Source organism: Ambystoma mexicanum, chromosome 1p, assembly GCF_040938575.1.
Source record: "Ambystoma mexicanum isolate Mex_15411 chromosome 1p, UKY_AmexF1_1, whole genome shotgun sequence".
NCBI lineage: Eukaryota > Metazoa > Chordata > Amphibia > Caudata > Ambystomatidae > Ambystoma > Ambystoma mexicanum.
In genome coordinates, this window is record NC_090921.1 from 103411458 (window position 1) to 103437509 (window position 26052).

General features: G+C 47.4%; 1 protein-coding gene across 2 annotated transcripts in view; it reads left to right on the forward strand.

Moving 5' to 3' along the window:
- LOC138566692 (ephrin type-B receptor 4-like) overlaps nt 1-26052 on the forward strand; it is a 115158-nt gene that overhangs the window by 32677 nt on the left and 56429 nt on the right. For both annotated transcript variants that reach the window (XM_069644271.1, XM_069644279.1), the window contains exons 2-3: nt 11579-11649; nt 13849-14530. In XM_069644271.1, the coding sequence (XP_069500372.1) occupies nt 11579-11649; nt 13849-14530 (753 nt within the window). The remainder of the gene's footprint in view (nt 1-11578; nt 11650-13848; nt 14531-26052) is intronic.

A 26052-nucleotide genomic window follows, 5' to 3' on the forward strand; every position in this document is an offset into this window, starting at 1 on the left:
GCTATGCGATCTCTCTGGTGTGCATTGCTTTACATGGCGAAATGCTACAGCGAGAGTGCTGAAGTGAGACTTGTCTGGACTGACAGTGGTTTAGAAGGGAAATGTTATAGAGAGTGGTTAAAAGTGGTTGAGAGTTGAGGTGGGGAAAGCTACAGAGCGAGCGCTGAGTGGAGACCTGTGTCACCTGACAGCGGATGAGATTGTGAAAGCTACTGAGAGGACGATGCTGTGAAACATCTCTGGTCTACCAGTCAGTGCTGCTGTTGAGACAGATTTTCCTGGATGCAGAGGCCGGCAAAAAATGGTCTCCCTGGATCTCGGAGCTGTGGAATCCATTTACCTCCTGAATTTATTTTGTGCATGATACGAACCAAGATTGGATCAGGGGAGAGGCACTTGTCCACAGTACCACTTCAGCAGTTTCGGCGAAGCTCTATGAACTTACTTGGGAAGATTGTACTCTGCTGGGGAAAATGTAAGTACAGCTTTTTAGTTTTAAAAGGTGTGCACATTTAATCCTTTGCTTGGAACGTTATAGGAAACACTCCTTTTGGTTATTTTGCAGGTGCTTATGATTTTAAAGTGTACATAGTTGAGACCGTGAGAGCTACAGGGAGATCCTGCTGTGAGACCCTCTCTTGTCTGACGGTCGTTGGGGCTGGTGAACTCTACAAAGGGACTGCTGCTGTGAGACCTGTGCGGCTAGAGAGGCAATGCTCCGTCCATATTGGGTTGGGGATTGCTACAGAGAGACTGCAGCCACGAGGCAGGCCTGAGGGCGCGTGCCGCGGCCGGGTCACGTGTGGTGGGGGGAGCGACGCACGCGCCACGCACGCAGTAGACGCAGCGTCGGGCTGACGTAATGCGTCATGGCCGGCGGAGTGTTCTCTTTTCGCCGATCTGAAAATGATCGATTTTCTTTTGTACTTTGAGAAGATGAAAGACATTAAGATGGCTTTGAACTCGCTACTCCCGTCTCTGTATTGACGGTGCTTTCGACGAGTCGATAAAACCTATATTTGAAGGGGATTTTTTCTTCGTTTTGAAGTGTTTCCCCAGCCAGTGTGGCGAAAGCTCCTCCGCTGCCAGCGGCAGGCGGGTCATTGCCCAGGCGCTATCTGGAAACCTTGGCTTCCTGGCCCTCGCGCCACCGGTGGGGGGTCAGAGGGAGGGGGGGGGTTAGTCCCCTGATGGCCCTGCGGGTGGCCTGAGTTTGTCAATCCGAAGTCCAAAACAAGCAGCTTTCACTGCAAATATTGAAACGCTCTTATCGAAGGCCCAAGGGATGGTGAAAGTTTGTTTGGCTGAAAAGGGGAAGGTTGTCCGAGGACCAGGCTGGGTCATTCCCTGTGTTTATTCAATGCTTCAAAATTAAGCTTTTAACTTTTGACTCCATGTCAACAGGGCTGCACATTGGAATGCTGATTCGCCCTTTGCGTTATTAATTAAATCCAGTGGATTCAACTGAAGTGAACCAAAACCATGCATCCCAGAATGTTCCTTGATGCCATATACATGGCCAGGGCTGGCATCCCCAAGTGCAGCGACATGGAGTCACATTGTGCCCATCAGCTGTAAGCTAAGACTGTTTTTATTTTTATTTTTTTTATTGTGAATTGGTTTAGAGTAAACCTGACACAAACATACATTAAACAAAAAACAATTATTTACATCTATTAGTACAGAAAACAAAACAAATTCATTTTTTTCCTTCCAGTAATACTTCAGTTTCAATCAAAAAGCGACATAAAGTGACATAAAGCAATAATTAACCACATTTCCCTGGACCACAGTAAGTCTCTAGAAAAATCCATATCAAGGCTTAGTCCAACTTTCTCAAATATTCTTTGCCTATTGATATTGATATTTTATTTCTATTGCGCTCGAGCACAAGTGTTTCAGAGCGCGACAAGGCAAGGGAGGGGAACAGGGGAGAACAAAACAACGATCCTACTAGGCCCAGTGACATTGAGAACGCACAAGTGCATGGGAGAGGGGGAGGAGAAAAGTGCATGGAAGGGGGGGGGGAGAAGTGAAAAGTGCGGAGCAAAGGAGAAAACATAAAAAATAAAATAAATAATAACGGCAACACACAATGGTTGTGCAGCCAGGAGTGGCAAATCCTGAGTTTAAGGCAGCAGACAGGGTAGGTCTGAAAAGTGCAGAAAAAAAGGGGCGGGAGACTGTATGGGTACAGATACAGACCCCAGTGCAAGTTGAGGCCCGGCGGCAGTGCGGGAGGGTGGCAGGGTGAGCAGGTACCTGGACCCGGAAGACAGAGGTTAGCCAGATGCACAGTGCCGTGGTTGGTAGAAAGGGACGGAAAGTCATTGACCCAGTGGTGTAACATGCCTGGCAAGACCCCTAGTCCTGCAAAAATTCAACAAATAGTATTTGATTCAAACCAGAAACCTTTTGCACTCAGAGGGCCAAACTAATGCACAAATGTCCTCGCAGAGACCTGTCAGTAACTAACTGGTAGAGCCTGTGCAAAGTTAGTTCAATGGTACAAATGTAAGTGTGCACTCATTTGATCAAGTGTGGTACTCATTAGAGTTCCATAATCTAGGATCATTTGTTTTCAATAGCAGGAATAATTTGCCTCATTTTTATCCTGTTGTAAAACGTGACAAGTGCACGGAGCAGTAGCTGCGGTGCACAAAGCCACACATCTGTTTGTGTGCTATTTCAATCCCCATTTTTGTACCAGTGTGTCAGCCTGGCTTCCCTAGTAATCTTAGGGCTCCACTGGTGCTATTTGAAGTTCTGTCCAATCTGATTCTCCAGCCTTCTTTTAATGCATACACCTTACATGGTCTCCAGCTTTACACTTCATTACTCTGTTCTCTGCATTCACTGCCTTTTGAATGGAGGGAAAAAAAACAATATTCAGCTTACTCCAGGGACTGAGCCTCGAATATCTGGTGTACGCCAAGATCCCCATGAAATCCTGACAATCAGTTAGGCCAACGTTGTGGCATAAGTACACCACGTTGGCGTTATTAGTGCTAAACCCGCTATCTGAAGTGCTATGGTGTGCTTAGGCCCGTGCATCTCCCCCGTAGACCCATTCCAGTTTTCGACCCACTGTGCATTATGGTTTCTGGTTGTCATAGGGTACAAAAAAACACAGCATCAAATAGGCTTATGGGAAGCGATTGCTGCTGGTTTGGCGTAAGCTATTTAGTGTTTTTTTTCCCTCCTTTTCAATCAATGAATCTTCTGTTCTTTAGATACCTGAAGTTGGCGCAGTGCCATTTTTTCTTTTTTTTTTGAAGTTGGCTGCGCACTGTTCAGATATCACTTTACGGAAGGGGACCTACTGGGGACTGGCAAAGGGATGGCAGAAACTGGAGCAGGAGGCAGAAAGCGAGACTCCCTTGGAATGGGCTGGGAGGGGTGTGGGTGGACAGGGGCATGGAGAGGCCGGCTCCAAGGGGCCCCGAGACACAGAACGGGACAGTTTTGTGTTTAAAAGGTATGGCTGTTCCAAAAAATCAACTACATCGATAGGAGGAGGCAAACGACTGTCGACCATGTTGTCAACCACAGGCCCTAGTCCCACTCCACAGGACCTTTGCTGCCCACCACGGGCCCTCATGGCCCCCACAGTCCTTCACCAACCACCCCAGGTTGTAGTCAACCAGCACAAAAATCTGATGCCCACCATAGATTTTGTTGACGATCACAGGCTCTCATAGTTATAATTAATTGTTTCTAACGCGCTTAAAACCAAAGAGTTTTCTAAGCGCTGACCTGGAATTCGAACCTTTGTTGCTCGGCGTCATCTTGCTTCCAGGACTAGCTCATTGCCACTGAGCTATACTACCCGTGTCATCATCTGCTGTAGACTCCCATTGCCCACGACAGGCCCTCGTCGCCTGCCGCTGGTCCTAGTAGTTCACTCATAGACCCCAGAACCCGTCTCAAACTTTAAGCACTGACCACAGGCTATCGGCGACCACCATAGGCTTTCAATTTCCACCAAATGCCTGTAAATTAGTAAACATAGTCATTAACGCTGTACGGTAAAAAGATTTGTGAGCTATACACAAAGTCTCGCGCTGTAGCATCAGCTTGCTCAGGCACTCTGTCATCTAGCCAAAATGCAAGAAAGGATTACGAAACCCCCGGAATGGCCAGAAGCCGCAAAATGGTGGGTGGGGCCGTACCGTCTATAGAGGGGAATCTGGGGTGCATTCAGCCATGTTCTTATGTGGAGGATGCCCCGGCCCTCTGGCTCCTAAAGGGCACAAGCACAAAGAGCTCCTGTGTGCTGCCCTGGTGACTTCCTCCACCAACTGACAAACGCTTCCCTGTCCCAGCCTTGGCATTGACTTTTGGGGTGCCTGTCTTCTTGATGGCATTTTCAAACTCCTCCCACATCCTCCCAAGCAAGTCGGCGTGGGAACTGCAAAGTTAACCAGCTTTGTTAAACAGACACTTTAGCATGTAGCGACTGCACCGGGCACACTTGATTAGCACTCCACACTGTGGATAGCCATTTTTTTAAATTTCTCCCAGTATGTGCAATGGGAACACTGAGACACAGGCACATATATCGATGCTACAGAAACCAGTTTGTTGACACCAAGAAGTTGGGACTAACACCCTGGTCTCTTGGTTCCACAGTCAATGTGGGTTACATTGGACCACATTTGCAGAAATGCTTGTGATGGTGGCAGCGGTGGGATGTCGCTGGCTGATCAGTCAAGCAAGGACCAAAGGCCGTGCAAGGCAGTCTAACCTTTGTCCGCAGGTTTCTCTGTGCGGAAATGATGTGTGATCTTGAACAATTGTTCTAAAAATGGTATAATTCCTTGGTAAACTGGACTTGTGGTTTGCTTTCTCGTTCATCTCATGGTAGGCGACTTGTGGAGCCGGAAGTAAATGTGGCCTAGGGGTTAAGTATTCATCTGTTGGGGCAGGCATTCTATCCCAGGCTTTCATCTTGAGCCCACTGCATAATCCTGTGCACCTCAGATCCCTATTTTGGGAGTGCTTTGAAACATACTATCCTGGGTTCTTGTGCAAGCGTTAGTTGGCCCTGGTGAACCGACCCATCACCTATGCTCATGCCGCACAAAGTACACAAGTACATTCATAGTTACACATTCCATTATGCCAGACCTGTGTGGAAATTGCAAAGAAGTACACTTCTGCTTTTAACGATTATCAAGGAATGGCTTAAAAGGGTCGACGGCTTAGTTGGGGTTTTCGTTTTCCAGGGTTGGGAGGGTTGTTTGGGGAGGAGTGTTCAGAAACAGTTGCGGGGGGCAGTCTTGGTTAGGTGGGTACATGTTGGGGGTTCGTTGGTCAGGATCACGCAGGACCTTGGTGTAGATCGAGCAGCACCAGAGACAAGATGGCTTCTGACTTCTCAGGGTGGAAGGGAAGGGTGTACAAGCAGCTAGTCTCAGGGATCCAGCGGGAAGTGGTGGCTTCAGGGACAGACAGTATATGGGGCAGGGTCTACTTCAGCTTACCCATGGGTTAAGGAGCTTGATGATGATTCAGCACCTAGGTCTCTGGGGGTGGGTAGTGGGAAAGGGGCTATATTCTGCGTGTGGTTCTTCTCAGAGTGCTATTCCCACTGTGCCAACGAGTCATTGTTTAACCAGTAATGCTGACCTATCGGCCACTTGGCTCTAGCCATCTCTTGTTCTTTCATCCGAAACACTCATTATCTTAATGGGAAAAAGCTGAGCCCGCTGGCGCCTCCCCTTACACATTCTGCGGTGTGTACCAATTTGCCCACTGTTCCTGAAAATTCCTAACTGCCAGTCTATCCAGCCTCCCTCCGCCCGGAGTAATGTAGCTCCAATCTGAGTGTTTTTCCACTTTTCTGCCGGTTTCACTTAAAATCGACATCCTTGGAGCTTGAGTTCATTTTTTGACCGCCTCTTTGGGGGCCATTTTGGCCTGGGACAGTCCACGGTACGACACGAGGTCCTTGTATCGCTTGCTTCCCATGGCCTTGTTATTCACATGAAATTCATGTTTGCACGCAGCATTTGCTTGTTCTGACGGGCAGGCCATGTGTTGGCGATTAGGGCCCTGACTTTTGAACACAAGAGATTTCAGGGTATTAACAGCGAGCTTTTGTTCTCTTGGATACTGTATCAAAACCAGACTCCATTTTATGTATTATTTTCAGCAAAATCTCTTTCAAAATACCGCTATTTTTCCAGTGTGCTAAGCAAGCTGTGACCTAGAAGGTTTCACGCTGCTTTGTTTAGGGTGACCAGACGTCCTGGTATTGCCGGGATTGTCCCGAAATTTTGGCCCTCTGCCCCCTTTTTTTCTTTATACGCTCCCATCCCCCCACACTGACAGCCCGGTTTTGAGAATAGGCAGGGTGAACCATTTGAAGAAACACAGGTAAGACTATTTAAGCAATAATTTATGGTACAATTATAAACGAAATGATTACTATTATAGTTCAGTAATTTTATATTAAGCTCTCCTGCAACGTTCGGGAACTCTCAACCTTGTGGTAAACAGCAACGTGCCATGGAGAATGCTAATGTAAGGTCTTCATAGCAAGGCCTTAAATAGCAAGCAGAACACAAGTTGCTTTGTTTTAAGCAGGCTTGCAAGCCACAACCAAACCTACACAATGGATATCCAAGGGAATGAGTGGACTCAACCTCCTCCTGCCCCCCCCATCATCCCACCACTGATGTGTATGCTTGGCAGTTAACTTTCAAAGGTGAGTCCTACTTCTATGTCGGTGGTCCCTATCCCAGGTTTTTATTTTTAAAATCTGGTCACCCTAGCTTTGTTGCTACTTCTCAGCCTAGGATGATCTTGGCACGTGCCGCCGCATCGTGTGTGTGCATGTGTGTGCTGCTAGGTGGTTTTGGGGATCCTCTCCAACTGTTATTCGATTGGGTAATGGCACCTTTCATCATGAAACATGCCTACTACATGTCCCATTTGTTTTTACCGAAAGCTAAGCAAGCTGAGACTTATTGGTATGCCACCTTTTCAATTTTTTTCTGTCTTAATTTCTCAAGATAAACTGTCCCAGCTGCTGCACCTCCTTCAGCAAGAGATAGGCCTTCTATGCCACCCTAATGCACCCTCCCCGGACAGTCTGTCTGCACTGTTCAAGTGTATATCAACAGTGCATTGCCAATGAGCTCTAAGACAGTGCAGCATATACTAATAAAATAATTGAGCTCATATGGAGCCATTGTCAGGGCCCCAGACTTAGCTGGGTGAGACCATCCAGCTTTTTGTGGATTAATGCAGCATATCCTCCCTTATCTGCCATGGAAACCTGCACAATCTGGCAGTGAGTAATTAGACATCTCTGCAACATCAGCGCACAGCTTTCACAGAACGCTAAGCAAGGTGGGAGCCAGCAGGCACGGCACCTTCGTTGCTCATTACCCTCACTCCTCGAGGCCTGCCTCAAAATCGAGGCCACTGCCTGTGTGCGCCTTCTTGGTGCTATCTTCAACTTTGGCAAATGGCGCCTCTTACTACTGGGCTTTGAAGGGGGAGGGATTATGGCATGAAACGCTGTTTAGGGGCATGATAATATTGGGGGAGTATCTCCCCTGGCCCGCCTAGTGCAGTTGTACAAATATGAAATTGTTGTTCTTGTTCCGATGATCTGTTGTTGTAAAAGAGTGGGCTGACAAGTTGCTCTTTGCTGAGCACTCTGGGAAGGAGCCCTTTAACATTGTCCAGCTTCAAACCAGACAAACAATTGGCTGCCCCTCCACTCAGACTTGCTTAGGGATTTTGTCCAGCCTGAAAACTCATCCCCTGACCTCCGGAATAATAATCCATTTGTATTTCATGGTTGTAAATCACACCTGTTAGGCCCAAAGGCTGAGTCTGCCCCAGCCAGCCTTGGAACTTGTGGCTTGCCATTTTCACCTGAAGCCTTGGGCAGCAGGCACATCAACCCACTGATCTATTTTTCGTTTCTACCAGCCTTCTTGAAATCCCTGTAATCCTTTTCTTATTTTTCTTCTGTGACATAACGTTGCCCGTATTTGTGTATGCTTTTTTATTTATATAGCGCGCCAAGCCCTTAGGCATCTGGGCGCTTTTCTTGCATTGGTGTAGCAATATGCCTGCGAGTTTATTGTGGGATATTTATTTACCCGTTCAAAAAAAGAATTATTTGCAATATTTGTTTTCGTTCCCGCTTGAAAATCTCTCCGCAGATTGCTCTTAAAGCACACATTTAGGGGCCAATTCATGGAATGTTTAGTGCGAGGCGAAGTGACTTTGCACTGCCAACAAACACTGTGAGCCTGGCCTAATTCACAGACCGGCGCAATGTGTATTCTTGCTGAGCATAGTGACTTTGCACTGCCTAAGTACTCTTTGCACCACGCTAAAAGGACCTAATTTACAAAAAAAAAGCACTAAGTCTGTGCTACTTGGTGCTTCTTTATTACACAGGCCCATTTAGCACGGTGCAAAGAGTACTTTTGCACTAAAAAGTCACTTTGCTCTGCAAAAATCCACTTTGCACTGCTCTGTGAATTAGGCCCGGCTCAACGTGTTTGTTGGCATTGCAAAGTCACTTTGCACCGCGCTAAACGTTCCATGAATTAGGCCCCTAGGGCCTGATTCATGGAATTCTTTGCACGGTTCAAAGTGACTTTGCACTGCTGAAAAGTGACTTTGCACTACTGACACAAACCCTGATTCATGGAACTGCACAAAGTGTATTTTTGCAGCGTAAAGTCAGTACAAAATGACTTTTCACCGACTTTGCACTGCGAAAATACACTTTGCTCAGTTTCATGAATCAGGGTTTGTGTCAGTAGTGCAAAGTCACTTTTCAGCAGTGCAAATTCACTTTGAACCGTCCAAAAAAATTCCATGAATCGGGCCCTTAGTGTCTTCGAAATCCTGGACCCTTTATGATGTCAGAGGAGCCCGGCACGGCCTGTCTGTAACCCCTACCGAACAGGTGGACGTGCACACACGCTGGGTGCTAAGCAAAGAGCACACATGCAAATGTTCATGTAAACTTTACTGCAGTCGGCGCACTGGTGTTCAGGCGGCCACCTGCAGAGGTTGAGTGGCAGGTAGGGAAATTGGGCCATCTTCTAGCAGGCTGGTGACTCTAGAGAAGGCTAGCGGGCGTGGGCAGGGTCAGTAATAACTCTTGTTCCCGTGACATGTGAGTGACTGTCCCAGTCTTGTACCTCATTCTGAGCCTCTGACCTACCCAAGAGAATCTTTTATGTTCCCAGTAGACTAGTCAGCCTCTGGACATTAGAGCAGAGTGCATTCTTTCTTTTGACTGCTGAGAACTTTAGAGAAGCACATCCCTAACTAAGATGGCCGACAAGATACTTGTCAAGACAGTCAATTGAGCTCTGCAGCAACAAAGATGGACAACGGAAATCTCGTTAGCCATCTTTGTTTTTAGAACTTGACCGTGTCTTTGTTGGCAAGTGTCTTGGTGGCCATCTTTCTATGCGAGAATCTTCGCACAAGTCTTTGCTGGCAGGGGTCTTTTCGGTGGCACTTTATTTGTCAAATTTGTCGCACGTATTTGTTGTGGTATGTTATTGGGATTCATCCAATGCACTGCTGCCCCCCATCACCACTCCCTCTCCCACGGGCAATGCAAACCCTTACACAAACGCACCTGCTGTTTAAGAGAACGTTCAGTGCCGTGGACTGAAGTACAAGTTTCAAGTGCTTCCTACACTTTTATTTTAAAACGAAAGCAATGGTTTAGTTTCAAAATAATAGTATAGTATAAAACTATACTTTTTTAAATTAGTTGAAACTTAATTTGAAAAAGTAGAGGAGCACCTCTCCCAGCCGCTCGCCCTCACTTGGACCACTGTCGGGAGGGTGTGTTTTCTAGCCTGGTGTTGATTTGTACAATGTGTGTTCGATTGGTTTCCAAAGTGATGACCTCCAGTGTTTGAGTTGTCAGAGTGCTTTGTCCGATTGGAAAGATTTGCACTTTGATTCTAGAGATGGAGTTTTGAGGGTATTGTAGGAGGGGGGGTTTTCTTGGTGAGCATGAGTTGAGTGGGTTTAGATGATCATGAAGTTGTGTGTGGGTTGGGTTATTTCTGGGGGGTGTGGCTATGTTCATCCCGACATGTTAAGTTCTTCCTTGCTGGCCAAGAGTGTTTGCGAAGGTGTTGAGTGATAGGTTCTTGCCCTTCCTCTAGCTTTCGGTTATCTGGCTTCATCGCCTGCGTCTGTCTATATGGCACGCTAGTCGCGTTTTGATGTTGCTGGCTTTTGAGTTGTCCTGCTGGCTTCTTCCTTGCTGCCTGTTTGTTTCTTCTTTTCTACTTCATAGAACCTTTGATTCTTTGTCTGGTTGTCCATTAGTGATTCCAGATGAGCGGCACCTGTGTAGCATGTGATTAGAGTTCATGGTTAAGCAAGTCGAGTTTTCTGTAGGTTTGTTCCAGGTTGAGTGTTTGTTCCTGGAGTTCATATCGTTGGGGATTCTGCTGTTGGGCAGGTGTCCGGTCATCTGACGGTGATGGGCTATGATTGCGTTGTGTAAATTTGTTTGTCTCTCACTTGGTGGTCAAGGGAGTTTGACCACCATTCGGAGTTTGACCACCATTCATTTGCCAAGTCTCTTTGCGGCCATGTAAAATGGTGAGATTCCCATGTGCCATTTTTGTTTCAGTGCACCATGCCAGCCATCTCAGTTGGCAAGTGTGTTGGCTTGTGTCTTGGCGGTTTGGGTCCATTTGACCTAAAACTTTTGTCCTAATCACATTTGATCGAATTTATTTGACCTTTTTTTTGGTCTAAAATGTGGGGGGTGACCTCAGCAATCCCCACCCCCCACTTCCGCTCAACCTAATCTATACCCTTACCCACCCCCATATATATATTTTATAAAATTGGACTGAAAAAAAGGTTAAAAAAATCGATCAAATGTTTTAGGTCAAATGTTTTTAGGTCAATTATGCTAATACCGTCTTGGCCTCATCAATCAGCACAAAGGAGTAGTAGCAATACCTGTTCTGGAGATTAAGTAAAAATGTTACTTCAATAGTGAGTAAAGTAAATGGATAAACTGAGTTAGTATATAAATGTGGTTTTATTTTGAAGCATTTCAATAACTTTGTGTTTTTTTCATAAATAAAGCATTTCAATTGCAAACCTGAACCGGGATTAACATGAGCATGTCTTTGCCGTTATGTAAAAGTTAACAATTTCTCTTTAAGAAAGAAAATCATTTTCCCATAATTTAGCTTTCTCTTTTGTGTGTTAAATAGGATGTTGCAGCAAAAAAAGGTCCTCCAAGAGAGGAAGTGTACTGTTGAAAGAAATCTTGCCTAGAAATTGCATTGTTTTTTCCCTGTCTGCTTTTAAAGACAAAGGGTTCAGAATGCAGTCAATGCCTGTAGTTATTAACTGCAGTCTGATAATTCTGATTGGCTGAGGGGAGGGCAATAACAATCTCTAGGTGCTAATAGTTTCTAATTCTTAACTTGTCAGAAAGGGAATGGTGGGTGTTTCTGAGATGGGAATACTATTGTGCAAAGGACAGTCTGTGCTTTACAAGAGGATAATGCCTGAACTCTGACCTCTCCATCTTTTCTTCCAGAAACGCTCATGAACACCAAGCTGGCCACTGCTGATCTAGATTGGGAGACGTACCCCAAAGGCGATGAGCAGGTGAGTGGTGGTGAGCTTGGACTGTTGAGCCTTTCACTGCCTTGAAATTTGGGGACAAGAACATGATGAGAAATTTGCCCCAGAGTTGCACGGGGGGTCTGGCATGTGAGTGGATCCCATTGTATGAGAGTAGCAACCAGCGTGGAGTTCGCTCGCTGTGGCAAAGCATGTGTGGTGAAGCGTAGGGGAGAGAGACCTTTTGGCCATGCTCCAGCCTAGATATCCTTTCGAAATCATTTAAAGTGGTGTGGGGGAGGCTATAACCGTTGATAGGAGGAAGGCAGTGGCAAAATGACACACTTTACTTAACGCATTATCCATTTGAAAAGAATTTGCCTGGAGTTTTTACCAGGCTTTGACCCAGCAGACCTGTGGCCACCTGCAAGACTTTATAATTTTTCATGACTCCTACATGGTAGCCAACTCGCTTTCAACAAAGATGGAAGCCAACTGAAAAGATGATTTGCCAACTGTGCTGCCGCTTGCTAAAGCATGATGGGAGCACCGTCTTAAAGAGACAGTGCGTTTAAGGAAAGCAATTTCATGAAGTTTCTAAAAATTAACATTTGAACATAGCAAAGTCAACTCTTTTCCCTCTGATCAACCCTCACAGGTACAACTTGGGTCCTTCCTATCCTCTATCTCCCTCTCTACATGTGGTGTTCCCCAGGGGTCTAACCTCTCACCCTGGCTTTTCAACCAATACCTGGCAACTCTTGTCTACTGCATTTCCATTTTCTGCTCAAATTTCCAGTGCTATGCTGACAACACCCAACCCATTTTCAGGGTTCCCTCAGCCACCTCCTCTCCTTCCCTCATCTCTGACTGCCTAATTGCCATTCAAAATTGGTGTATGGCAAATGATCTTTGTTTAAATGCCATTGAGACTGAGATCCTCCTCATTGGTATACCCCCTCCATTTTTTCCCCTCACAGTCTGGCCGGCCTCCCTTGGCCCTCCTCCTGCCCCTACATGCAAAGCTAAGAACCCCGGGGTCATCTTTGACTCCACACTTTCCTTCTCCGCACACATCTCTGACGTCTCCAAAAAGTCAAACTTCTTACTGCACCTCCATAAAGGCACTCTTCTGTTCCTCTCCTTCCCTCAGAAGCTCCTTGTCTCCCAAGCTCTGATTCTCTCTAGGTTGGACTACTGTAACAGCCTCCTTCAAAATCTACCTGCATTCACTCTCCGCCCTTTACACCTAATCCAGAACAGAACTGCAAGACTTGTCCTTGCCCTCAAGCCCTGGGATCGTATCTCTCCAGCTCTGAAATCCCTTCATTGGCTCCCTGTGGTTGCAAGGATTACATTTAAAACCCTTTGCATTGTACACAAGGCTTTCTAGGGCCTTGTTCCAAATTACCTTCAACTATCCCTCCGTAAATACCTCCCCTCTAGAGTCCTTCCCTCCTCTACCTCTAACTCCCTCAGGGTCAGTCGTTTTTCAAAGAAACGAGCTGGTGGTAGATCTGTCTTCAGCAGGGGCCTCCCTCTGGAACTGCCTACCTGCCACCTTGAAACTTGAGGAGAACCATCTACGGTTCCGGAAGCTCCTCAAGACCTTCCTCTTCGCCACTGCCTTTGTTCCTCTTCTCCCCTGCTGATCTGCTTTCTCTCTTGGCACTGCTGCACCTGGCCACCCTCTGCCCTTCGGGCCCAAGTACCTGCTCACCCTGCCACCCTACTGCACTGCCTCCTGGGCACCCCTTGCACTGGGGCCTCTATGTGTACCCATACAGCCCCCCCCCCACTCCTTTTCTGCACTTATCTGATACTCCCTATCAGACTAACCTTGCACTTGGCCACTCACAGGCTGCACTTCAACTGTTTTGGATCACCTGATTTATTTACTTATTATTTATCTTGTCCTCACTTATGCTCTGCACTTTCCAATTTCTCCCCCCTCCCATGAACTTCCCCCTTTTCCCTTCCCCACGCACTTGCGTGTTCTCAATGTCACTGGGCATAGTAAGATCGTTGTTTTTGTTTTCTCCTTGTTCCCCTCCCTTTGCCTGTTCGCGCTCTGAACACCTGTGTACGAACGCGATATAAATAAAATAACATATATCATAACTATGCATAAAAACAAGTGTTTTGTAAGCGATGTAGATTTTCCTCATACGATGTCTGCCATTGTTCTTCAAAAGTAGCTCTGCAAACATCCCTAAACAACTCTCTCTTTTTCTCCCCTGGCAGTGGGAGGAGATGAGTGGCCGAGATGATGAGGGCACCAGCGTACGAACCTATGAGATCTGCAACGTTCAAAAGCAAAACCAGAACAACTGGCTGCGCACCACGTACATCACGCGGCGCAGGGCCACACAGCTCTACGTGGAGCTTAAGTTCACGATGCTCGAGTGCTCTTCCATCCCCAAAGTGACACGTTCCTGCAAGGAGACCTTCAACCTCTTCTACTACGAGGCCGACTCGGACATGGCCAATGCCGCTTTGCCTGGGTGGATGGAGAACCCGTATGTGAAAGTAGACACGGTGGCTGCCGACTTCTTGACGCGCAAGAGGGTGGGGATGGAGGCGTCGGGCAAAGTGAACGTCAAGACTTTGAGGGTGGGTCCACTGTCCAAGGCGGGCCTCTACCTAGCCTTCCAAGACCAGGGGGCCTGCATGGCGCTGCTCTCAATACGTGTCTTCTACAAAAAGTGCCCGGCCACCACGGTCAACTTCACCTTCTTTGAGGAGACGGCACCGCGTTCGCTGGTGGAGCAGGTGACCGGCCGCTGTATCGCCAATACCGTCAAGCTCTCAACTGTACCCGTGGGCATGTACTGCCAGGAGGATGGGCGGTGGGCCGATCCACCCATTTCGGACTGTATCTGTGCGCCAGGCTTTGAAGCAGCTGAGGAGAACACCAAGTGCAAAGGTAAGGTTGGTGGCACATGGGGGGGAGGGGCTTGCGGGTGCTAAATAGAGCCCACTGGTTCAATTAATTACCCATGAAGCTTAATTCAAAGATGGTGCCAGAAATGTAACTATGGGTTTCAATTGGCCAATTATCAGGGCTAAGATGCTTGGGATATGATTTTACACCAAAACAGTGGAATATTTGATTTATTTACATTTATAAAGCTCTTATTCCAAAGGGTTGCAATTATGAAAAAAGCAGTAACAAAAGTACGAGCAAAAATAAAAAATGGGCTCGAACAAAATTATGTTACAATAGTGATGGGCAAGAGGTGAGGAGTTTGAAACTCTACACACAAAAAAGCAAGGGTGGAGCCAGACTGTAAGGAGGAGGGAGACATTACAGTGGGGCTGTGAAGGGACTATGAATGAAAATGGGACAGCGCCCATTGAGGGCGAGGAGCAGCCAACAGAAAAAGCCGCAACCCAAGGCCTGCGACGTCGCTCCTCTGGGAGTGCTGGGAAATGACAATTCAGGGATGTGAATCCAAGTCGCGAGACAAGCGCTCATGGGAGACTTGCAGTTTGGTTGGCCTGCACTTTCACCCCAAAGTGCTTTTCCAAGGGTCTCTCTAGCTTCCGGCATTGCCCTCCCATGAGACCGCTCCAAGAGCATAACGAGGGCATGTAAAAACAAGTGGCGGCCATTTTGTGACTGTGAATCTCTACACCAGGCTGCCATTTGCCACAACCTTAAATGAGGCTAGGTCTGCTACAGCTCTCTCTCTCTACAGCATCCCCTGTAAACGACTTTTCTGTGGTGTACCCAGATGCAGAGTTGGCTAAGCCCCCCCCTCCTCATTTGACAGACTCCTCAGCCTACTCTGAAGAGGCAGCCATGGGCCAGAGAGAGCCTCTTGTTAACTCTGCAAGGGAGCTGAGTGCAAGCTCTTTGGGCCAGGCCACGACACTGCGAGAGTTGTCTAACTTGAGGGGGCTATTCCAACTGTCCCAGGCCTGCAGCTGTGAGATGTGTGCATTAGAATCGCGCTGCTGTCTTCTTCCAGAACCAGTAACATGGGTGCAAGCTGAGTGATGGCGCTGCAGTCTCGGGCCTGGGGCTATCATTTCTGATGGGAAGGGTTGCTGTGTTCGGTTTACAGGTGCAGCCTGTGCATACTGAGGGGTAGTCCTGCTACTTTAGGCCCGAAAGTGTAAGATCTCAGTAGCCTATGGGCGTGCGTCTATAACCAGAGCCTCAGTACACGATTTGAGGGAGGACGTCGTTGCATATTTTGGGAGTCAAAGCACTTGCATGTTTCCTTGAAAGGAAATCAGAGTGACTCGTTGGGTAAGGGGACAGCTACACCGTGCCTGCTTTTTCATGTTCAAATCTGCCAGCACCACAGAAGACAAAGGTGCCGCTGGATTGGCAAATGCCCAAGTCTGGCCCCAGGGAGTGGCGCGAGGGACTCTGTTAGACGTGGAAGGAGCATGCGGGCATCTTGAGACTGTAATACTTCTGAAGCTCCACACTTGGAACCACACTGCAATCGATGGCTGTCTTTCACTTACTCACTTTTTAAAGACATCCAAAAAGGGCACAGGTGCCCACTGGTGCCGCAGGAGGGTAAACACTGATGACTAGCGCCCAAGTTGCCTAGAGTTCTGTGCCATGCTACGAGGGAAGCTTGCAGCATTGCTCGCCACACAAGTCTGAGTGCAGACAGCATGCACTCTCCTTGCCCTTCAGTTCATTACATGGAAGCGTGTGTACACGTCCAAAAGGGTTCTGTGCGGTGGAACATTGCCCTGCCTAATCTGCTGTGCTTAACTTGTAAGAAAATAAGTGGCAGGGCCCAAATGTTTTCCACCACGCTTGTGACACTGCTGGCGGGCAGTTCCCCACCATTGCTGCCACCACCCACTGCTGCTCCCCACAGTGTTGACACATTGGTGGCTAGGCTACAGCTCGCACCTGCTCATTGGGGCTTGATGGATGCTCTGGCCATCATTACTTCATAATCAATCTGAGACAATAAGTGCCAGGGCTGAGAAATAAGTGACGGGGCTGAGCCCTGGCAAACACCCCCGCAAATTAAGCACTGCTTTGCTGTTCAGATGGATGGGAGCTTGTCCTGCCTGTGCTGTTCTGTTTGATGTATGCTTGCCCTTCCTTTGCTGTTCAGTTAGATGGACGCTTGCCATGCCTGTACTGTTCAGTAAGATGGCTGCTTGCCCTGCCTGTGCTGTCCAGTTGCATGGAAGCTTATCCTGCCTGTGCTGTTCAATTAGATGGAAGTTTTCCCTTATAATACTATCCTGTTAGATGGATGCTTGCCCTTCCTCTCCTGTGCAGTTATATGGAAGCTTGTCCTGCCTGTGCTATTCTGTTTTATGTACGGTTGCCCTGCCTGTGCTTTTCAGTTAGATGGAAGCTTGCCTGTATTATACTGTTCTGTTCAATGGATGCTTGTCCTGCCTGTGCTGTTCATTTAGATGAAACCTGCCCTTCGAACACTTTTCTGGTTGATGGACGCTTGTCCAGCATGTGCTGTTCGATTGGATTGAAGCTTGCGCATATAATACTATTCTGTTTGATGGAAGCTTGCCCTGCCCGTGCTTCTCATTCAGATGGAAGCTTGTTCTTGCAATACTGTTCTATTTGATGGAAGCTTGCCCTGCCAGTGCTGTTCATTCAGGTGGAAGCTTGTCCCTGCAATACTGTTCTGTTTGATGGAAGCTTGCCCTGCCTGTGCTGTTCATTCAGGTGGAAGCTTGTCCCTGCAATACTGTTCTGTTTGATGGACGCTTGCCCTGCCCGTGCTGCTCATTCAGATGGAACTTGTCCTTGCAATACTGTCCTGTTTGTTCTAACCTTGCCCGGCCTGTGCTACTCATTCAGATGGAAGCTTGTCCTTGCAATACTGTTCTGTTTGATGGACGCTTGCCCTGCCTATGCTGTTCATTCAGATGGAAGCTTGTCCTTGCAATACTGTTCTGTTTGATGGACGCTTGCCCTGCCTATGCTGTTCATTCAGATGGAAGCTTGTCCTTGCAATACTGTCCTGTTTCTTCTAAACTTGCACAGCCTGTGCTACTCATTCAGATGGAAGCTTGTCCCTGCAATACTGTTCTGTTTGATGGAAGCTTGGCCTGCCTGTGCTATTCATTCAGCTGGAAGCTTGTCCCTGCAATACTGTCCTGTTTCTTCTAAACTTGCACAGCCTGTGCTACTCATTCAGATGGAAGCTTGTCCCTGCAATACTGTTCTGTTTGATGGAAGCTTGGCCTGCCTGTGCTATTCATTCAGCTGGAAGCTTGTCCTTGCAATACTGTCCTGTTTCTTCTAAACTTGCACAGCCTGTGCTACTCATTCAGATGGAAGCTTGTCCCTGCAATACTGTCCTGTTTGATGGAAGCTTGGCCTGCCTGTGCTATTCATTCAGCTGGAAGCTTGTCCCTGCAATACTGTCCTGTTTCTTCTAAACTTGCACAGCCTGTGCTACTCATTCAGATGGAAGCTTGTCCCTGCAATACTGTTCTGTTTGATGGAAGCTTGGCCTGCCTGTGCTATTCATTCAGCTGGAAGCTTGTCCTTGCAATACTGTCCTGTTTCTTCTAAACTTGCACAGCCTGTGCTACTCATTCAGATGGAAGCTTGTCCCTGCAATACTGTTCTGTTTGATGGAAGCTTGGCCTGCCTGTGCTATTCATTCAGCTGGAAGCTTGTCCTTGCAATACTGTCCTGTTTCTTCTAAACTTGCACAGCCTGTGCTACTCATTCAGATGGAAGCTTGTCCCTGCAATACTGTTCTGTTTGATGGAAGCTTGGCCTGCCTGTGCTATTCATTCAGCTGGAAGCTTGTCCTTGCGATACTGTTCTGTTTGTTCTAAACTTGCTCTACCTGTGCTGTTCTGAGTCATGCCTTTCGTCTGTGGAAGGTAAGTTACTCGGCTTGCACTGGACTGCTACTGTGTGTGGAAGAGTGAGTGCAGGGAATGAATGTACTTGGGTTGTGTTTTATTTGTTGGGAGGGGTGGTAGGTGCCACTGAGACTCCCTGCCCCTCCCTTAGTGAATCTTTTGATTTTCCCAGCTTACAGGAAAGCTCTTCCCAGGGCTGCGGGCTCAGGAGGAAGAGGCCGGTGCTGGGAGGAGAGCTAAAATTAAACCACAATTACACCCTGGGAGGGGTGGGAAAAGCACAGATTTGAACAAAGTGGAGCGAGAGAGGGCGTGGCGGAGGGGGTGCATAGGGAGAATTTGTAGACAGGAGGACTTAAGCAGGGGTGGGGACGTACAGAACGACCTACAAGTAGAGAAATAGAATGACAGTGAGAGAGGGGAGGGGGAAAGAGAGAGAGGTATGCTTAAAAGAAGCGCAGTGCCATTCGGGTGAATAGCTCATGGGTTAAGTGGTTGCCACTGATTTGGGGAAAAAGCAATACTTTGCAAGTTCCAGACCTCAAGCTGGGCCGGCTCAGCTCATTATCCTTTAGAAGTTGATACACGGAGAACAATTACATTGGGTAACACTATTAGCAGTTATTGCAGTGCTTAGAAGCCAGAGGGATCAGCATGAAGCACTACATAGATATCTCATTTTACGATTATTATAGATGGAAGGATAAGGAGAAAAGAGGGGAGATGTGAATGCTGTGTGAGGTGGACAGAGGGAGTTATAGGTAGCATAGCTAGAAACAGATGGGACACATGTGGCCACAGAAGTGGGGGCACCTCTATACTGAGAATGGTAGCAGACAGGGATAGGTATACATGGCCATGTAAGCAATAGGGTAGAAACTGACACTACTTAGGGAAGGTTTGCAGACAGGTAATCACGTTTTCCTGATGTTTGCGACCGCTAGGTTTCCGAATGCCTTACTTGACACGATGGCTATTTCAGAAGAAACTTTACAGCCTTAGCCAGCTGGGCACAACATTGGTGTCTGGTTGTATTTACATATTTATTGAAATATATGTCACATGACATTCAAAAAGATGACCTGGCTTTAAAAATACCCACACAGGTCCCAACCAACCCCCCGGGACAGATTTAGTGAACAAAACCCTTTTTACCCCACTAAGAAAACTCCTTCAATTTCTCCATGCTGCATAATAAAGGCATTGGAGGCATGGATTCCATTTGCAACTCCATACGCCTCTCCCAGGTGTGTTCACACAGGTTGCCTCTCTTATTCCCTCTCCATGAAAGGCATTCGCTGTAAATCCTCCAACCGGGCAGAGGCAGGGGGCGCTCCTGCTCACTTTTCCATCCCCGCGGTATTACTTTCTTCGCAGACATCATTATTGTGACTTGGCTGAGGATTCTACGAACGATTGCACATCTACGTTGCAAAGCTGGCATTCTTGGTGCTATTTGCCTTCTGGGCACCTGCTTCATGATTCGTCCTTAAATGATGCAGTGGTCTGATGAATTGTGTACCTAAAGAGGTTTTTGACTCGTGGCGAGTAAGAAATGGTGTGCTGTGTGTGTGTATGTGTAGAATTGAGGTGGCGAGTGACTTTCTTTATGGCTGGCAAGTCGTTTGCAACTTGAATGTTTGCACCCTGAAAATATATGTTAAATGTTAAAATGTTAAATGTTAAAGGTATTTGTACCGCGCACCGTCGCCAACGGAATTGCTCCCCAGGCGCTTTGGCGGATCTGTAAAGGATAAGGTGGGATGGGTTAGTAAGGTGAAGAGGGAGTAGGATAGTGAGAGGAGTGGTGTTCTGTCGGCAGCTTCAGCTCGGTATACCCCAGATACTGTGCTTTGGTGCGGGTATTAGATCGGTGTCAGTCCGTGTGTGCTGTTGCTCCGGCTTATGTGTTGTTGCAGTGTTGTGATGTGCGTGCGGCTTGTTGTGCGAGAGATGCTTGTGTGAGTTTTTTTAGTGAGATAAGTATGCAGAGTTTGAGCTCATATTGGTTAGTGGGTTACCTGACCTTTAGCATGCTACCATTCACAGTTCTATCCAAGTGTGGCACCTGTTGACCCTCACAATTCTGTCTGGATGCGGCGCAGGCCATTGCTTAGGATTCCATATAGGTGTGGGCATGCCAACATTCACAGTCCCATCCAGATGCAACGCAGGCCAATATCCACAATTCTGTCTAAGTGTGGACATGCTAATATTCACAATTCTGTCTGAGTGTGGACATGCTAGTATTCAAAGTCCTATCTAGATGCAACGCAGGCCAATATTCACAATTCTGTCTAAGTGTGGGCATGCTAATATTCACAATTCTGTCTGAGTGTGGACATGCTAGTATTCAAAGTCCTATCTAGATGCAACGCAGGCCAATATTCACAATTCAGTCCAAGTGTGGACATGCTAATATTCACAATTCTATCTAAGTGTGGACATGCTAGTATTCAAAGTCCTATCTAGATGCAATATATATATAGTGATCTACATAAAGATATGCTGATATGATATGGCATTTATAACGCGCCTATACACAAGTGTTTCAAAGCGCGACTAGATAGCTAACCACAGCGGAGGAGGTCTCCAGAGGAAGGAGGGATTCGTGTGAAGAGGTGGGGAGCAGGCGTGGTTGCGACCTAGTCCCCATCACGCCCCCTCCCCAAGGCCGATGTGTTGACCCCGCTACGCACTCTGTGTCATCCTTCCATGCTGTATTCACCCAGGAAGTGCCCCATTGCAGGCAGCATCATAGCTGTCCTGAGGCAGGGAGGTGACGTCGCCGGCCGGACTTTGCTTGCTGCTTGTGAATTTCCAGGTGTGCCAAGGGAGACCGATTATTCAGGGAAACTCCATGTGAAGTCTTGGGGATAGACACAGAACGTGCTAGAAGGCAAACCCAGCAGAGGAGAGCCACAGCAGTGCTCGCCACCTGACTCCCCGAAAGTACCGTGGCATCAGGGACAGCAGGTTCTTTCCTGCTCTTGGCATGACTCAGTCTTTGCCCCCACCCACTTGTTGAAGTACTTATCCATTATCTGGCTGTCTGTTCGCACCTGAACTTGGAAACCCCCTTTGGACAGCATCAAAACAGGAACCTTCCACCACTTCCATAAGAGAGGGATTTCTGACCCTATGCGTCTCACCTGCGATGAGGCAGCATCCAGGGTCCTCCCTCCCCCACCAGCCTTGCAAGCTGGTGGTATCAGTGAACGGGATCATTGGACCCCCCAAGAGACAGGGAAGGGTCTTTGCTGGAGGGCAGGGAATCCAGCCCCTACTGAAGGGCACACCACCCATCGAAGACTCTTGCAAAAGAAGATGCCTGGAAAATGGCACCCATTGAAACCTGGCACAGGGAACCACGGACACTTGGACCATTGTTCCCCAGCACTTTAACCGTTGTTGTGCCAGCACCTGTTGGCAGAAATAGACAAACCTCCAGCCTTGACTACCAAAAAGATTAAGCACAGAATCCCCCATCAACCCAATAAAGACAGTACCAAAGGACGCCATCCTCAGGTGGAACCAGAGGGAATGTTACGATCAGTGTAGCTTCGAGGGGGCCTGAATACCACATTGATGTTCCGAGTCAACTGCTAAAGACAGGTGAACGAACCAGTGGTCTAGATAAGGATGGACCATGCTGCCATTCAGCATCACCACCAACAGACCTGCCACAGTGTCACATTTAGTGGGGAAGCTTTGAGGCCAAGTTGAAGGACTGTGTGCTACAAGGATGGACTACAAGCCTCAGGAAGTCTGTTGTTATTTGCATGGAATCCAGGCACTCACGTGGCTCTGTAAGAAAAGTGGCTAGGGTTGGTTAGCGAGGGAGAAAGGGATAGGATGACATGTGTGCTCATCTGTTGATGTGTGCAGAGCCAGGAGGAACTGGTGCTTGGGCATGTGAGCTTGCTGGGTGTGCTTTGTCACGTGCACTGGACCTATTGCGTCCGTTGGGGGGGGCGACCCGTGTCTGAGTTGTTTGTAGGTATTGAGTTTGTAGCATGATTAGAGAGGAGTGTGCGGGTTCTACTTTGTTTGGTGGGTTGTTCAAATAGCCCTCTGGGGGCATCTGTAGTGCGTGAGAGGTGTTGAGGGTGTGGAGACGAGAAGGGGGTAGTTAGTTGGTTTCAGGTGATCTCTGGATGTTGAGTAGTTTTATTATTCGTGCTTACTTCTATATTGTCCCACGTTTGCTTTCGTCTTGTATTATGGTTTGCAGAGTGGCGTGCCTAAACTAAATCTAAACAATTCACGTGTGGCTAGATTCAAAAGCAGCAGACGCCAAATCAGTAGGGTTTTATGGTAGCCAAATTCAAAAGCAGCGGATTGCTTTTCTAGTGTGGCTAAATTCAAAAGCAGCGGGTTGTAATTCTAGTGCAGCTAAACTCAGAAGCACTGTTAACAAACTCAGTACAATTGTTGTCCGGCTAAATTCAAAAGTAGGGGATTGCAATTCAAGTGCTGAATTAAAAAGCAGCACGTTACAATTCTAGTGTGGCTAAATTCAAAAGTAGAGGGTTGCAATTCTAGTGCAGCTGAATTCAGAAGCAGCGTTCACTAACTCAGTACAATTCTAATGTGGCTAAACCCAAAAGCAGCAAGTTAAAATTCAAGTGTGGGTAAATTCAAAAGCAGCGTGTTACAATTCTAGTGTGGCTAAATTCAAAAGCAGCATGTTACAATTCTAGTGTGGCTGAAATCAAAAGCCGCGTTTACAAACTCAATTGTGGTGCAACCCACACAGCAGCATCATTCAAAAAGGGGTGACCAACTTTTGGGACATCCTGGTGGGCAAAATGTAAAAAGTGGTGAGATTTAATGTAACAAGCCCCTGTTGGAACATGTTGGGAAGCAATATGTATGCGTGGCACAATACAGAAGTGATAAGATTCAATGAAGAAGACACCCCTTACCTGGAAGTAGCCATAGATGGATAGATGGGCGTCTGGTAGGGCTAGAGCACCAGGCGAACAGGCAAACAGGGATGGTAGGCGCCCTAGGGAAGGTGCCCTTAGCCTATGCCCTTTGCAGGCTGCCCAGTCAAGGCTGTCATGGAAGCGCTGCTTAAGAAATGGAGGATGGGAGGGGAAAGGAGAAAAAAAGGAAACAAGCAAAGGACTAGACCCCAAATACAGGTCATCTAAGAGAAGACCAGCTCAAAAACGGAGTGGAAATCAAAGTCAAAACACAGAAAAATCCCTCCAAAAAGCACCAAACAGGCCAGAAAATGGATTGGAAATCAAAGTACAAACACAGAAAAGTCCCTCCAAAAAGCACCAAACAGACCAGAAAATGGATTGGAAATCAAAGTACAAACACAGAAAAGTCCCTCCAAAAAGCACCAAACAGGCCAGACAATGGATTTTAAATCACAGTAAAGCCACAAATAAATCCCTCAAAAAGGCAGCAAACCGACTCTAAAACTTATTACCAAGTGGTTGTTCTGCAAGATGGCTACAGATTACAATCAGGAAAGGCAGGGGAGGGCAGTAGGAGAAAGCTGCAGAGACAAAAGGACACGGACACCCGCCTGCCTTAGCCAATTACTACGTGAGTGGGAGGGGAAAGGGGAAAAAGCAGAAACAAAGTACTAGACAACAAAGACAGAGCACTCTAGAAACAGACCCAGCCGGCCGTTCAAGACCAGAAGGCCATATCCTCTGGACTGCTCCTGAACGGCATGGCAGAGGCTGTGAAAGATCACTTCTGAACTGGCTCATCTCTAGGTTCACGATTAAAGCAGCATTCATTCATTCATCTCTTGGTTTCCTTCTGAATCGCTGGGCATGTTTCCAGTCTCCACATGTAAGCCTCTTCATCGTGTCCACCTAAGAGCGGCATTTCCTGCTGACCAATGTCTTCGATCTCAGATGCAGGGTGTCCTCCTGCAATCACTTACGCAACCACTGTCAATGGGCCAGCCTGAAGACCATTAGCAGGAAGATCAGCGATGAACTGAAGATGGTGCTTCCTCACTTTCAGTAACGTTGATCCCTCTGAGCCCTCCTGCATGGCCGCGGTGAGGGCCTGAAAGGCTGCTTAGGTATGAGTCTTGTTTGCCAGACGCATAGCATCATAGGACTTTGTCTAGACAAGCTTTGCTTGTGTGCAGTCTATAAATATAGGCACTGTAGAACATCTGGAAGTGCCATCTTAGTCCTTTTAGAGGTTGGATTGTGATGATTAATCTGGAAGACGGTGTTTTATCCAAGTCTTTTCGTCTTCACAAGCTTGATGTTGTGGATGAGCCTGATGGATAGTCGGCTTGAAGGATGAAAGCTCTTGGTATTGCTGAAAGAGCTCATCCCTTGGCTGAGCCAGAATCCCAGGCCTTAGGAAAACCCATGATTCCCACTCCAATGGGAAAAGGACAGTTGCTGGAATGCTGCGGCAGGAACATTTTCCTTCTGCCTCAGATTCTGGATTACAAATTCCCCTCTGATATGAGGAGGACGTACCAAGGAGGAAGGTGTGGGAAAGGCATCAACAATCTTACATTTTACCAGATTGAGTAGCAGGTTCTGCTGGATTTTATTTGAGCAAAGTAGGGCAAAGCATCACCTTTACCATCCGCCCCATGGACCGATAGACTTCAGTGGTTGAAGCAGGGGGTTCATCGCCAGTAGGCCTGACGGGTCTAGTGGACCTCTTGTGCCCATTATTCTGAACAGAGAGAGAAGGGGGCATGTGGAGGACTCCAGGTGGCATGGTTTGCACCTCCTGCTCCCGTCTCTAGAGGAATCTGTACTATGGATACTGCACAAACTTCACCATCCACAGAGTACTCATCCGCCCAGGCCTGCGGCTTAGGAACATTGACCTGTACCAATGACCACGTGCATGGTAAAGGGCCGCATAAGTGGTTCCCTGAACTCTGTCTCACTGTGCTCTGCCCCGGACAAGAACTCCCCACCCCCCACCCCCTGTCCCCCGCAACGGCTCCTGTCATACACACATATTTATGATGTCCCCAGAGCTCCATGGAGGGTGTGTACAACATTTGTCAACCAATTCACACACATCAGTATACAGCAAGGACTACAACAAAATTTGGTCGTGCTGGTCACATAAACTCTCTGCAGACTTACACTGTACCCCAACGGTTCTATTTGATATTTCCGCATTTCAAAAACCGAACAAAAAAAAGACCAATGTGTTTCCGTCATTTTTGTTGCGTTTTAAAATGCAGGAATATCACTTTCTGCACAACCCCCTCCGCATGTAGCAAGGTGTATATTTGGACCTGTCCACTAGTCCACTTTTTCTTTATTCTGAGACAGGTTTTATGATTCCCCTAGAGTAGCATGACATGGCGGCTCAGAACCTCCGTAGGGTCTGCACCCCAGACATTTTCTTTTGGAGTGACCATCTAGTGGCTGTGTACTTGGACTTGTCCACCAGTCCACTTTTACCTTATTCTGAGACAGGTTTTATGATTCCCCTAGAGTAGCATGACATGGCGGCTCAGAACCTCCGTAGGGTCTGCACCCCAGACATTTTCTGCAGTCAACATCCAGTGGCTGTATACTTGGACTCATCCACTAGTCCACTTTTTCTTTATTCTGAGACAGGTTTTATGATTCCCCTAGAGTAGCATGA